A 15,174-nucleotide genomic window follows, 5' to 3' on the forward strand; every position below is an offset into this window, starting at 1 on the left:
TTTGTACGAGCTGGTCTACGGGGGACACGTATTACTGGGAATGCACATCAATCCTAGACGATAGTGCAAATACAGCGGCCACTATTGTCTGCCTAGGCTAACCTAGCGACTTATTCTTTTCTACTAGTCATGCCAGGCTAATATACTTTGTTTTTCAGGAGGAAAAAGCATCTCTCCTACACCGGACACAAGAGGAAAGGAGAAAAAGAGAGGTAAGTCCTTTGACATAAAATCGTCCAGCTTTGTATGTCAACCAATCATTATTTACTTTCTCTGTGTATTTATTGACTTTACTCTGTTTTTCAACTTCAATAAGGACGAAAGACGAAGATTGAAGAATGCAATTATCATTCAATCCTATATACGAGGATACCATGACCGAAAACAGCAAGTATGTCTACTAATATGAACAAGCTCACAGTCATTAGACAACACCCATTCTTCAGTTTCAATGCCATTCCCTTCCACACTCCCTTATATTGCCAGCAATCCCTTTTCCATAACCTTTTATTGCTGCTGGCAATGTTGATAGTCTACACAATGAAGTATCTATCAAGGGATCATCGCTATAACTGTTTGTGTTTGACCTCTGACCCTGGTGTTTTCCAGTATGCCATCCAGAGGGGCAACTTTGACCGCTGTGTCTGTCAGGCACAGTCAGAAGGTGGGCCGCCAATCTCCGACGCTGCCAGTCTTAGTCTCTTAACAAGGCAACTGCTATTTTTCTACAGACAGAGTGAGGACTCTCAGAGATTGGTGAGGACTGATGGTTTTTGGGCAAATGTGTTGTTGAACTAATGAAAAACTTAGTTCTAAACTCTAAATGCTAAAATGACTCAAATGTACGTTTTGCGTGTGGGAACATGACACAACATTTCTGTCTGTGTCTCTGTAGATATGGATTTGTCAGAACCTAGTGAAATTCAATGGGCAGTTTGTGAAGCTTCTGGCGGGGCCCGAAAGACAGACGTGTGTGTTTCAGATCAAGAGGGTCCTGGGCTTCTGCTGCAGGTAATGGGGCCTACACCTATTCTTCATGAATGCGCTCTGGGATGAAGTTTCACCTAGGTACAGATCTAGGATCAGCTTCCCCTCATCCAATCCTAACCTTAACTATTAGTGGAAATAATGTTAAACTGACCCAAGATCAGCTTCTAAGGGCAACTTCACTCTACATCCATTAATTCATTTTGCGAACAAATCGATGAAGTGTGTTGCACCACCTTAACACCCTTTTTCCACCTCTCTCCTAGACTTCTGCAAACCTGCAAGGATGACAGTTTGAATGTTGCCGTTCCCATGAGGATGCTGGAGATCTATTCCTCAGAGAGAACCTATCTCCCTGTCCTTCAAGACGTTAATTGTGTGGCATCGTTAATCGAGCAGATTTTGCACTATATGGTACAGAAAGGTAAATATCACGAGGATATCTGTGGAAGTGCACTATAACATTTTGTTTGGTTCATGCTAATTTTCAAGCCTCATTGAATTTGAATCAGCTCTCTTTCTTTTTGTCTTACTCTTTCTATCTCAGGATACTACAGGTCGCTTTATATTCTAGTGAATCACAAGCTCCCTTCCAGTCTGGAGTACAGTGATGCTCCCTCTGGAGTGCACGCGATCCCCTTGGCAGGCACACTGCTGGAGCACACGCTGAAGCCCCTGCACTTTACCTATTCCTCCTGCACAACAGGCGCAAGGTATAACACTCCGGGGATAAGTTTTTCCTAGGTACAGATCAGCTCCCCCCCCCCCCCCCCCCCCCCCATCCTAACCTTAACCATTAGTGGGGAAAAATATAAACTGGCCCAAGATCAGTGTCTAGGGCCAACTTCACCCTACTATAACAGCAGCCGTAGTGTCTGTAAAACCAAAACGGTCACATCAGAACAGTCAAACGCGCACATACCCTAAAACTAACCAGAACACACACACACACACACACAGAGAAGGCCCTTTTTTGCTAAAGCCAGACCCCTTAAAAGGTTCACCTCCAACATATAAAAACACCCTCACACACAAAGCCTCTCGGCATCAGCGACTGCTGAGCATGTGGGAATGAGCACAGTGAGAAGCCACGAGCGGAATGCCTTTGTCTGTGGCGTATGCTGTTAAGATTGTCCAGTAAACCGGTAATGTATACTTTGGGCATTTGTTTGTCCTTTGAGTTGACGGAGACACTGTAATTGCTTCACCAACCTGTTTACAACGAGCAATAAAACTGATCCAGACTCGGGAGTACAGAATATTGACGATTTGCTCTCAATTTGAAACATTCTGAATGACAAATGAGGGGGGCGTTCTTTTCTTTTTGAAGAAAAGCAGAGACTGGGTGTGAGAAACTTGTGTACACACTCACTCCAACAGATAATTATCTGACCGGGGACACCAGATGTGTGAGTGACTCAGTAAAAACAGCTCTGTTTGACAAGACAATATTGGGGCACTCACAGAGCTGAAAGGAGGAGACACCTACTCTCGACCACTCTATTGTCCCTGTTTGGGTAATGAGTTTAAAGAATAACTTTACTCAAAAAACTATTTAGGCTCTGTCCGGAAAGTGCTCCATCTTGAAAACTTAACAACTGACTTTTTGGGGATTGTATTAACAGTGTGAACAAAATACTTAGTTATCCCTTTAAAAACAATTTATTGTGGAATCTAAGCTGTTCATATGTTTATTTGTCACATATTTGTACATTTTGATTTGTGATCAGTAGCTTAATCCAATATCATTATCATGTATGCAGTGAACTGGCCTCCCGAGTTGCGTGGTGGTCTAAGGCACTACATTGCTGTGCCACTATTGATTCTGGGTTCGAGTCGCAGCCGGTCGCGACCGGTAGACCCATGGGGCGGCGCACAATTGGCCCAACGTCGTCCGGGTTAGGGGAGGGCTTGGCCGGCAGGGATGTCCTTGTCCCATCGCGCACTATCGACTCCTGTGGTGGGCCGGGCCGCAGTGCACGCTGACACGGTCGCCTGGTGTGCGGTGTTTCCTCCGACACTTTGGTGTAGCTGGCTTCCGGGTTAAGTGGGCATTGTGTCAAGAAGCAGTGCGGCTTGGTTGGGTTGTGTTTTGGAATACGCACGTCTCTCCACCTTCCCCTCTCCTGAGTCCGTACTGTAGTTGCAGCGATGAGACAAGACAGTAACTACCAATTGGATACCATGAAATTGGGGAGAAAAAGGGGCAAAAAAAATATTATATAAGTATACAGTTGAAGTCGGAAGTTTGCATACACCTTAGCCAAATACATTTAAACTAAAAATAAAGTAAAAATTCCCCGTCTTAGGTCAGTTAGGATCACCGCTTTATTTTAAGAATGTGAAATGTCAGAATAATAGTAGAGAGAGTGATTTATTTAAGCTTTTATTTCTTTCATCACATTCCCAGTGGGTCAGAAGTTTACAGACACTCAATTAGTATTAGGTAGCGTTGCCTTTAAATGATTTAACTTGGGTCAAACGTTTTGGGTAGCCTTCCACAAGCTTCCCACAATAAGTTGGGTGAATTTTGGCCCATTCCTCCTGACAGAGCTGGTGTAGGATTGTAGGCCTCCTTGCTCGCACACGCTTTTTCAGTTCTGCCCACAAAGTTTCTATAAGTTTAGGTCAGGGCTTTGTGATGGCCACTCCAATACCTAGACTTTGTTGTCCTTAAGCCATTTTGCCACAACTTTGGGAGTATGTTTGGGGTCATTGTCCATTTGGAAGACCCATTTGCGACCAAGCTTTAACTTCCTGCCTGATGTCTTGAGATTTTTGCCTCAATATATCCACATAATTTTTCCATCCTCATGATGCCCTCTATTTTGTGAAGTGCATCAGTCTCTCCTGCAGCAAAGCACCCCCACAACATGATGCTGCCACCCCCGTGCTTCACATTTTAAAACCAACTCATTTTTAGAATGTGGATAATGTACGCGGCTCCACTCCAGCCGTTTGTGGAATGACAATCAATTTCCCTCCCTCCCTCTCTGGTTCCACAGGCAGTTTGTGTTTGCAGCCTTCACGGAGGAGTTCATCTCGGCGCCGTTCACGGAGCAGATCTTTCACTTCTTTATTCCGGCGCTGTCTGACCCGCGCCTCCACTTCCCCTTTGAGGCCTTCCTGGGCTCCCTGCAGGCCACTGTAGTCTCCTCCGCAGCGGCGCAGAAACAGGCGCCGTGGCTCTTCTACTTTGTCCTCTCAGCCGGGGAGACGTGCCTGGGTAAGTGTTGTCAGGGATACGCTCCTGTGTCCAAAATGGCACCCTATTCTCATAGTGCACTATGTTACACAGAGCCCTGTCTAGGTCATAGGGTGCCATTTGGGACACAACCTTTGTGTACAGTGTGTGGGGAATAGTACTCTCGTGTACAAGCAGATACACTGACGAGGATTTGGAGGGAATGACCAGCAACAAAATCTATGGCGAGAGGGAGTGTTTTGTAGTAATGTTGTGTGTATGTGTGCAGGTTCCCTATCAGAGGAGGGCCTCCAGCTATACCTGCGTGCTCTGCAGACCCTCCTACCTCTCCTTCCCGTGTCAGAGAGCACCAGCAGGCCGGAGGTCATCAGTGACTCTGAGGACGAGGAGGACACTGACATCCAGGCTCCGTCCACACAGGTAGCTAGCTACCACTAATGTGTCATTACAGGTAACAGAGCGAAATCCAGGGATAGTACTCTGCAGGTTTCAGGTAACGCATATAGTTCAGAATGTCCTTTTACTTCACAGGCAACACTCTCAAATGAAAATGGCTAACATCTGAATACAGGTGTAACACACGAGTAGCAGACCACAGTCTTATCCGCACGGCCTTTAGGCACCTCATTATAAACACCGGGGCCTGTATTCATAAAGCGTCTCAGAGTAGGTGGGCTGATTTGGGATCAGGTCTGCCCCTGGCCAAACGATTTGCTCCATTATGATCTAAATGGCAGAACTGATCCTAGATCCTACTGAGGCTTTATGAATACAGGCCCTGCTATACTTACTGGAACATCTCACTCACACCTATTCTGTGTGTTCTCGTTCGTTCCAGCACGACGGTTATCGGATATCGGTGCAGCTGATCACGGAGGAGTGCGTCCACAAGCTGGACACCAAGCAGCAGACCAACGCGCTGCTCAACCTGGTGTGGAGGGACTCTGCCAGCGAAGAGGTCTTCACCATGATGGCCTCCATTTGCCACACGCTCATGGTGCAGCACCGCATGATGGTGCCTAAAGTCAGGTCAGTGTTCTGCATCGGATCTAGTTACATTGAATGCATCCCCAAATGGCACCATTTTCCCTATATAGTGCACTCCTTTTGACCAGAGCCCTACAGGCCTTGGTCAAAAGTAGTGCACTACAAAGGGAATAGGGTGCCACACCTAAGGTTTCACATGTATCTACGGTGCTAGATTAACCACTTTTGTTTTATTTGAATCCTTTCATTTAGTGGTTTCAAAAACCTTTCTTTCACTAGAATTTTAATGAATATTTTGCCTTTTAGGTCATTTTGCAGGAAGAATTTTTTGACATCATGAAAGTGGGTGTTCCGAATCAGCATTTATTTTAAAGTTGTAAGCAACTAATGTGAATAGCGATGAAGAAGCACAGCCATTATCTGTCGTCTTCGCCCTAGTGGCATTTACAACCGGTGGAGGAAGTACTAGGATGTCAAGGAAGCTCTGAAGCTGTCACTCCTTGATTAGGGTAATTAGCCCTGGTCTGGCTGATTGGGTTGATTGCATAAGGGCAGGATGTGGATGTGAGACGGGGGGGGGGGGGGGGGGGGGGTCTTCCCTGGGCTTTATGGCACACACTGAGGTTCTCTGTCAACTCCTCTGGTTAATAGTTAGTAGAGCCAATGGAAGACACTACCTGTCCGTACTGTGGGGATGAGAGAGCGAGCGTGTTATCATTACTGATGCGTTATTCTCACCTTTTACAGGGTGGGCAACAAAGAATGTGGCTATTGTTTAGGGCTGGAGAGTTACCTGGGTCGTATTCACTTGAAACCAAACGAAAGCAAACAGGCTGGAACGGGAGGAATGTCTAGCTGAATTTGTCTGATAAGAAACCCTCATCTTCGTTGCGAAACGTTTTAAGTTGCAAACATGTTTGTGACGGTTAGGAATGGTGTGCACTAAGGAATACAATCCTGTCTCATCTCATGCTAGACTTGATTCAGGCAACATTCAAGCTAACCTTTACAACCCAAATGTCTCTCAAAAACGATACTAGAGAAGATGCATTGATTTGCTTACCAAATCAGTTGTTGGAAAAGTCCTAGAATCCTCCCTAAGTATCCCTTCCTTTCGTCCAACTGCTTCTACCATAAATTTTACCTCTTGTCCTCCATCATTATCGGATATCTGTACAAAATAATTAGCTCACTGAGGAAGATTAATTAGTGGCGAAGTGGATGGGATACCTTTACAAGAGGCTAAAGGGAGCAAATTGCATCCCGGGCCTGATTTACTGCGTTTAAAAAAAGAGCTCTGCCTAGCCCGGCCCTCCCGTCTCCCACCTCATGCCCGACGGCCAGCCCAGCGCAATGCCTCGAATAAATCTGGATCTTTTTCTTTGCTTCCTTCTTCTTATTAGAGCTCTAATATGTAGGCCCTGTATTTTCAGTAAGATCTTTTACTTCAGATTTAATGATGCGATTTAAGATTAAAATAAATAAATCATTCAAACCCGTTTTGATTGCTATACTCTTTGTCTTTGTTGTTGGGAGGCCAAATGGGTGTAATTTCAAGTGAATTGATTAATGTTTGGTATTTGTTGTAATTTCACTGATATGTTACTTAGCCTCGGCCTGAGGTGGCTCGCTGTCCCCAACTGATCTTCACTGACAACTGTAAGTGCTAGCAAGCCTCTGTCCTTAATTCGTTTTTGAGCGCTTGATGTGATTGTGGAGTTGACATGAGATAATGACGCTCGGGCAATGAGAACACACTCTTTCTGCCACTGGCACTAACTCGCAGGCCCTTATGAATTAAGCTAGTTTAACATAAATAAAGCCAGTTTTTATCAAATTACTATTTAAGGTCATTTTCGATTGAGCAGATATATGCAGCGTTTACCGTGAATGCAATCTCCTCTTAAGCAGGAACATTACAGTGCTATCGCACTGTAGCGCAGCTCTTCAGTTGTTCAGATTGAATCGAGCCCTTTCCCTTTTATTTTGCCTAGTTTTCTCTATTTCTGCGAGCATATGTAAATTCTTGCATTATGTCTACATAAAATAATCTGTTTTGGCCATCAAGGTCATTTTTATGGACACACACACACACACACACACACACACACACACACACACACACACACACACACACACACACAAACCTTTTTGATGCCTGTGATTGTATTTATTAGTGCCTTCATTTCCTGATTGAAATGGAACTTTGGTTTCTAGCAGGCCGTATATCAGGCTGTCAGTCAGCATTTTATTGCTCTGTTGCCCATTTCAATCAAACACCCGGCCGCAGACTGTAAAGGCCCAGAGCACTATGCTATACCCGGCTCCCGTCCTCTTTTGTACTGACGGATGGGGGGCCTTGGCAGAAACGATTTATCAAACATATAGAGAGTTGTCACTCGTTTTACCCCCCCCCCCCACCCCAGAAGGATCATTTACATTTTCAGCCTTTCAAATAATCTCTGCTGCTCAATGGTGAACAAGTGTGTGCCCTAAATGACACCCTATTCCCTATATAGTACACGACTTTTGACCAGAGCCCTATGGGCCCTGGTCAAAAGTAGTGCACTATATAGTGAATTTGGATGCACTCTTAGAGATTGGAGGCCGACACCAACATTAGTTTATTTATGTGAGATTCCATCCACTTCCCATTCCCTCTCTCTGTTCTGTCAACTTTTTTTTTTTTACAAGATCGGCTTTAAAACCGTATCTCTGTTTTGTTTTCTCTTTCATGAGTTACAGACACTTGTTTTGCATCGTCTCTTGTTTTGTTACTTCTTTAAAAAAAAGTATTTGTTCCACATTTTAATAGGGTTTATGTTTTTTTGGGGGTTGTATTTTGCTAGTTGTTTAGGATTAAAAAGAGGTGATTAACATCAATGCATTACATCAACCTTTACCTCAACATGTGAATAGAAGGAGATTGCCTGCCCTTAACAGGCTTCCTTATAGGTGACAATACCCTATCCCATTTGACAGAGGCCCATTTATAAGCAAGGGGCTTTTATTTTGTTTTAAGCTCAATTACTGCATTGGCGTTACCTGTTGTTAACCCTCGGTGTTAAAGAAACACACACACAATCGAGCACCTTCACACTCTGGTGCCATGGGCCGTTAGTTAGTTAGGCCGGCCGGCGTGTCGGGATGAGGGCCCAGTGGGAATGTTCCAAATGGCACCCTATTCCCTACATAGTGCACTACTTTTGACCAGGGCACTATAGGGAATAGGTTGCCATCGTGATGCAGCCAGTGGCTCACCCACCCCCTCCCTCCCTCCTTCCCCTGTGTTCATGTAATTTAGGGAGAGTATGGAAGCGTGCTGGCGTGCTGAGGTCATTGTGAGGGCTATGCCCCCCCCATCCCTTCTCCTCTATTGTCCCCATCGTTGCCATTAAGTTAAATGGGGCTCCTGCAGGAAGCCAGAGGGCCTGTTTATGACCCAGGGCCGAGCTCCTCCTCGCCAGCAACTAGTTTACTAATGGAAGGTGCCTTGTCTAAATAAAGCTTAATGGGTCGTTTAATCTTTTTTTCGTCACGGAAAAGGGAGAGCGGAGAATGAAGGAGGAGAGAAAGGGCCAAGTAGGAAGATTCCTGGGGGATGCTGCGGTTCAACAGCTTTTACTAGTATTTTTTCCATCTTTATTTGTGTCCTCTAGTTAATTGGTCAATGTTGACGATCTCCACCTTGGAGGGCATCGAGGCAGAGCGATTTATACGTTTACAGACAGACGAGTACATTGTCAACCCTTTTGACATATGTATCTTTTTAGGCCTGTCTTTTTTTATTTTGTCCCCTCCAGGCTTCTGTACAGTTTAGCGTTCAACGCACGTTTCCTGAGACATCTCTGGCACCTGATACAGTCCATGACTACCAAAATGATTACAGGGTGAGTTGATTGAATGTCGGTCAGGGGCTGTATGTATCAAGCGTCTCGGTTTAGGAGTGCTGATCTTGGATCAGGTCCACCCCTGTCCGTGTCATCTTATTCACTGTGATCTAAAAGGCCAAACTGATCCTAAATCTGAACTCCTGCTTTGAGACTCTTGATATATGCAGCCCTGAACACAGTGACAGACCTTGATGGGCTGTCGGCGAATGTAAGCCAATTCAATGTGCCCCGCTGGCATAAATTCCCAGGTAAATATAGCGAGTCTCTCTTTTTCTCCCCCCCCCAGGTCCATGGTTCCGCTGCTGCAGGTCATCTCCCGGGGGTCTCCCATGTCTCTGGAAGACTCCAATCGCATCATTCCCCTCTTCTATCTCTTCAGTTCCCTCTTCAGTCACTCGCTCATCTCTGTGCACGACAGCGAGTTCTTTGGCTACCCCATGGAAGGTCATGGTAGGCCACTCCCTCTGTTCTATTACCTATGCACTACTTTTGACCAGGGCCCATAGGGTGCCATTTTGGACGCAGACCGAGTCTCAAAATCACCTGCCTCTTGTTTTGAATCAGGGTGCAGCTGACATTGTATTTTACTTTGAATTTAAAGACTTCTACACATGTACACTGAGTGTTGAAATCATGAAGGACAACTTCCTAATATTGAGATGCACCCCCTTTTTGCCCTCAGAACGGCCTCAATTCGTCAGGGCCTGGACTCTACAAGGTGTCCAAAGCGTTCCACAGGGATGCTGGCCCATGTTGACGCCAATGCTTCCCACAGTTGTGTCAAGGTGGCTGGATGTCCTTTGGGTAGTGCACCCTTCTTGATACACTTGGGAAACTGTTGAGCGTGAAAAACCCAGCAGCATTGCAGTTCTTGACACGAATTGGTGCGCTTGGCACCTGCTACCATACCCTGTTCAAAGGAACTTCAAATCTCGTCTTGCCCATTCATCCTCTGAATGGCACACATACACAATCCATGCCTCAATTGTCTCAAGGCTGAAAAATACTTGAACCTGTCTCCTCCCTTTCATCTATTCTGATTTGAAGTGAATTTAAGAGGTGACATTGATAAGGGATCATAGACTGACCAGGTGAATGCAGGTTGAACCTATATCATGGCTTTTTTTTTTTACACTCAGTGTATTTTTATCCAGATGGATAGTCTCACAAATCTGTGTAATATTCAGTGAACAACCATCCATTCCTCCTGTCCACCCATTTTCAGGCCACAGCAATACGTCCATGATGCCGTTCACATTGTCCGAGCTGGTCACCCTGTCTCGGTTACTAAGAGATGCTTGTCTGGGCATTATCAAGCTGGCCTACCCAGAGACCAAGACGGAGCACCGCGAGGAGTACATGGCCGCCTTCCGCAGCGTGGGGGTCAAGACAAACACAGAGGTGCAGCAGCGCATCCAGGCCGAGCAGAAACGTTGGGTCCAGCTCTTCAAGGTGAATGCCCACCCATCGCCCTGGCATGGTCAGGGTCATATTCGGGGTCATATCCATTAGTCTCACTGTAGCAAAACGTTTTGCAATGGGAAACACGTACAAGCTTTCTTATTGAACAAAGTTCAGGTAGTCCCTCCCTTTTTGACCCATTTGCTTCTGTTTCACTCCTAGTGAATGCGACCCAGGCAGTGGCTCCACATCTAATTGAGGGTTTTGATACGGTCCTATGTTTACAAACTAATTCAGAAAACTTGTTTCATAATCCAACCTTTAGATGCCTCCCAACTGGCTTGAGTCCTTACTCTTGTAACGGATTTGGAAAATGGTTACATGCTAGTGTATTCAGTGTCCTCTTGAATGCCCTCTTTTTAAAAGTACAATGCAGCCGTTATTTCACTATCACATCATTTCTGGGTAACAATAAAGTACCTTACTTAATGGTCAAAAAGAAGCAAAAATGGCTTCTTAGCAAAGAGCTATTTCTCAAGCAAGACTTTTGTTAGGACTGTCTGGAAGTGGTTTGAGTGGGGTTGGGAAAACTGAAAAATAGCTGTTATTGGCAGGGAGGTTTGGAGCTCTATTATTGGTCTATTAACTAATTTACAGCATAGTGACATCACCATGGAAAGCCAAAACACCATCACACTAAAACAGGCTGAAGTTTCAGTTGGTCTTTTCAAACTGCTCTTACACTAAAATGCATAATTTTTCATAATTTTCACAATATTTTTCCAACTTCATAGTGTGGAAATATATATGAACATAGGAAAACCATGTTTTTGACTGCACTGTGCCTTTAAAATGTCTTATTTTGACTTTGGTTTCTCAAAATAGCTTTTACAAAAATGTGTCGATCAGCAACAGAGCATGCATGGCTAAATTCACACCAGGAAGAGCAAAGGGGGTTGAATGAGGACATTGTCTGTTTACTAAAAGGAAATGAGGCAGATAACAACATGATTAATTCGCCACTCGTCAGGCGCCTCTCTCTCAACTTTACCTCTCTCTCCTTCACTCTATCCTCCTCCTCTCCCTCCTCCTCTCTCTTTCCCTGAAACGGTAATTAAGCGACTTCGTTCTTGGCTTTGAATTTGAGAGAGGACCTCGAAGGTGAGCGATGCTTTCTTTCAGCCGAGGTGTTGGCGGTGTACAAATGCGGCAGGAATTTCATAACAGACCGAGGAGCGCGAACACCGTCAGCTAAAACGACCCATTAAAGAAGTGGGAGAGCAGGGGAAAGGCATTTTCCAAATTGAACGGGGCTGGATTTACAGTCGCTTTAACGCCGCTGACCCCCTAACACGCTAATGTTTGGTTCGAGTCATCAGCCGTCCCTCGACCATCTTTTATCACCCCCATTGTCGAGCTATCTATATAATTGAAAGAAGTTAATTTAATGAAAATGATCAACTAAGCTTGTATTAATATTGCTAATGGACCTTCTCTTCTTGGCTATGTTTGGAGAGGGATGTCATGGTGGAGTTTGAGAAAGGCCCATTAAGGTGTGCACTTAACCCGATGGGCTAATTAAGGAATGCTTATTCATTCCTCAGAGTAGGGGCTAAGTCTCCGAGCCCATCGTCCGCGCCACGAACAGTGTTTTGCACTCCCCATTATTACTGAGAATACCGACTCCAGTCGTCGCTGATGACCGCCCCGAGATTGATCGAGTCCCGCATGAAAAGGTTGTGCGTTTAAAAAAACAGTAACATTTCCATTCAAACGGTGTTGCCTGCTTATTGTGTTCAATTGTTTCAAGGTAATTACGTGTCTGACTACTCCTCTTAGCTAGTGCAGGTAATGACTGTGGAGTGAGATTATGGAAAGGATCAATATAGACGTGACAAGTTCAGTCTTTACAGTGGAGTACTTATCAACTTCTGTCTAACATTCATAACCCAACACTGCACACAGTAAGACATGGGATAGGAGGCAACAAATCCACGTTTTTCACAGGACAGTACAGGAACCTGTTTTTAGGACCGGACAGTACAAGATTGACATTTTTTGTTATTGACGTACTGGACAGGAATAAATATCCCAACAACTCTCACTTTTATTTGTGTTGTTTATTGCTCTTTATTTTGCAGGTCATCACTAACTTGGTAAAGATGGTGAAGGCTCGTGACATCAGACGACCATTCTGTCCAGCAGGCCATTGGCTTGCTGAAGAGGTCAACATCCGAGCAGATAAGGTAACCGTGCTCTCGGCCATTACGTCCAATTTTTATGTCCAATTACATGGACATTCATTTTGTGAGGTCAGCATACAAAATACACTAAAACAATACATTATAATACATGCAATACAAAAATACTGGGAAGTGACCATACATAGTCCCTGTGGCATACTGTCAGGCCATGTGTCGGGTCCACGTTATGCCCTATGTAGGATGTTGTTAGTGTGGTCCTGCTGACTGGCGCCGTTCTCGTCCCCCTCCAGGTGACCCAGTTGTACGTCCCGTCAGCCAGACACGTGTGGAGGACGCGGCGGATGGGACGCATCGGGCCCCTGCAGTCCACACTGGATGGTACGATGCAATATAGTAGCCCCAAAAAGTAGTTCCTGTTATGCATTAACAATGACGGTGGGTAACCCTGTGCATCCTAGCTATCTGGTATATAACTGTGCATATCCAGCTGGTGTTCGCATGGGGGGGAAGTGTGTCATGTTTTCCTATGGGAAACATGAACAGTTCCCTGTCTTAGTAATACGTTTCTTTGGCATTAACCAACCACTGATGGTCGTCACAGATTTTAGAAGTACAGTGAAACAACCTAATTGGGGTACAGGGAACACTGTGTGACCTCTGGTAAATGAAGCGCTTAGGTCAGCTCCGCTGTAACCTTAGGTTTGTTGTTTTCCTTCGAGTCACTCCAAAATGCCTCAGCGAAGTGTCAGGGGAGGGCAATGGGTCGAGAGAGACAGCCAGGCTCTTATGCCCTTTAATTTAGAGCTGTATCGCGGGCCTCCGGGAGAGAGAGCTGGTGTGAAAACAAACAGAAACAATGTGTGTATGATCTGCCTAATGCCACTCCAGCCAGCCCCGATATCTGGATCAATTCAATTAGCCTGAGAGTCCTGATGAGCGCAGCCACATCTGGTTGTATATTCGTCTGCCCTTTCTTCATTTCCTTAAATGGACAGGCCCCTCGGGTGATGAATGGCCAACGTATTGACCACTCCGGGCCATATTTCTCCTCAAAGATGGAAACCTGATGGGCGAAATGCAGATGGGATTGACTAATTGAGCAGAAGAATTGAGCTCCAAGGGAGACAATGAAGGGGTGGAGAATGGCGGTTTAACCTTTCTTTTGTGACAGTTTTTGGTTCTAAACGGTTCCGAATGACGAGTTTAATACAAAACAAACGTCCACTTAATGGAAATGTCCGGGCATGTTGGACGGGCAGCTCACAGTTGCGTTAATTGAAAGTGTGTTAGTGAGGAACGGGGAATTGTGGCAAGATTGAGCACTCTTTAATGGGCTGCCTGTAAACATTCAGCTGGGTGGAGAGAGGGGGCCTAGCAGGTTTGTAGTCAGGTAGGGAGTAGGGTTAGCAGGCATGCAGGATGGGGGGGAAACTGGAGAAATGGAAGGATTTGGTTATCTGGGTGTGGCCCCCTCCATGAATACGCATCTGGGTTTTTCTGTTCAGTGTTTGTCATTAGGGAGATGCAGGTCAAGAGTGTGGGGTTTAGATTCTGGTAGTGGGAAAGAGAAACCTCGGTGCGGCCTGGTCAGCATCTATCCGAACACTGTGTGGTCATGGAAACCCTACATGGGGCTTTTAGGAAGCCCTACATTGGGCTTTTATTAGATGGATGAATTAGAGCCGGATGGATGGATAGATTGATGAATGCTAGGATAGTGTGGATAGATAGGTTAATTCATGAAGTGAAGATGGATGGATAAATGAATAAATAACTAGATGGATGGGTAGAAGACAGACAGATTGACTGTTACAGAGAAGTTTAAGCTAACGTTGTACTGTGTTGTATGTAGAGTCATGCACTGGTCAGCTTTTTGGAGCCGGCCACATCAATTCCGAGCCCCACCCGATATCTGACATCAGGACAGATTTTTCTCCACAACCTGACCCACCTGCATAGAATTGTTCTGAGAGACGATTCGTGACCTGCCAGATAAAACATACATTTCTTTAGTTGCTTTTATGACTCCAGAGTAGTAAACTATTAGTGTATTCCCCACATGAATGAATTTGTCTGCATGTCTATTCAGCGTTTGGATAAAAGGAAACCATGCCACGAATTAAGAACGATAGGGCCTATCTTTTTATTTTCACGATGCGATGCGGCACATTGACAACTCAGATCTCTTTGAAAAAGAGCCTTCTAACTAGCCTTCTACTCACCTAATGAAAGCCTATAGCCGACATAACAAAACAATACCATGACATTCAATATTTAGATAAATAGTTTAATTGAAACTTAAATCAACAATTCCCAGAATCTAATAGGCTATAGGCTGCAAAAATAGCCTACATTTAGTAGGCTACTCAAACTTTTACCAGCCGCACCGGTTACAATTTTATATGGCCTGCATATGGTCAGGCAGCAGGCCATATAAATGATTATATATATTATATTATATTATATATATATATTTTTTTCAAACAGTCTTTCAACA

General features: G+C 44.9%; 1 protein-coding gene across 1 annotated transcript in view; it reads left to right on the forward strand.

Annotated features, from left to right (window-relative positions):
* Positions 1-15,174, forward strand: part of LOC109908761 (ubiquitin-protein ligase E3C) — a 38,670-nt gene that overhangs the window by 1,377 nt on the left and 22,119 nt on the right. Inside the window, exons 3-16 of the mRNA XM_020507441.2 lie at positions 159-212; positions 317-391; positions 610-756; positions 896-1,011; positions 1,254-1,411; positions 1,535-1,700; positions 3,993-4,213; positions 4,461-4,612; positions 5,031-5,221; positions 8,983-9,069; positions 9,359-9,522; positions 10,298-10,524; positions 12,615-12,719; positions 12,968-13,055. Coding sequence (XP_020363030.1) covers positions 159-212; positions 317-391; positions 610-756; positions 896-1,011; positions 1,254-1,411; positions 1,535-1,700; positions 3,993-4,213; positions 4,461-4,612; positions 5,031-5,221; positions 8,983-9,069; positions 9,359-9,522; positions 10,298-10,524; positions 12,615-12,719; positions 12,968-13,055 — 1,951 coding nt within the window. The remainder of the gene's footprint in view (positions 1-158; positions 213-316; positions 392-609; positions 757-895; positions 1,012-1,253; positions 1,412-1,534; positions 1,701-3,992; positions 4,214-4,460; positions 4,613-5,030; positions 5,222-8,982; positions 9,070-9,358; positions 9,523-10,297; positions 10,525-12,614; positions 12,720-12,967; positions 13,056-15,174) is intronic.

Source organism: Oncorhynchus kisutch, linkage group LG18 (assembly GCF_002021735.2).
Source record: "Oncorhynchus kisutch isolate 150728-3 linkage group LG18, Okis_V2, whole genome shotgun sequence".
NCBI classification, from domain to species: Eukaryota; Metazoa; Chordata; class Actinopteri; order Salmoniformes; family Salmonidae; genus Oncorhynchus; species Oncorhynchus kisutch.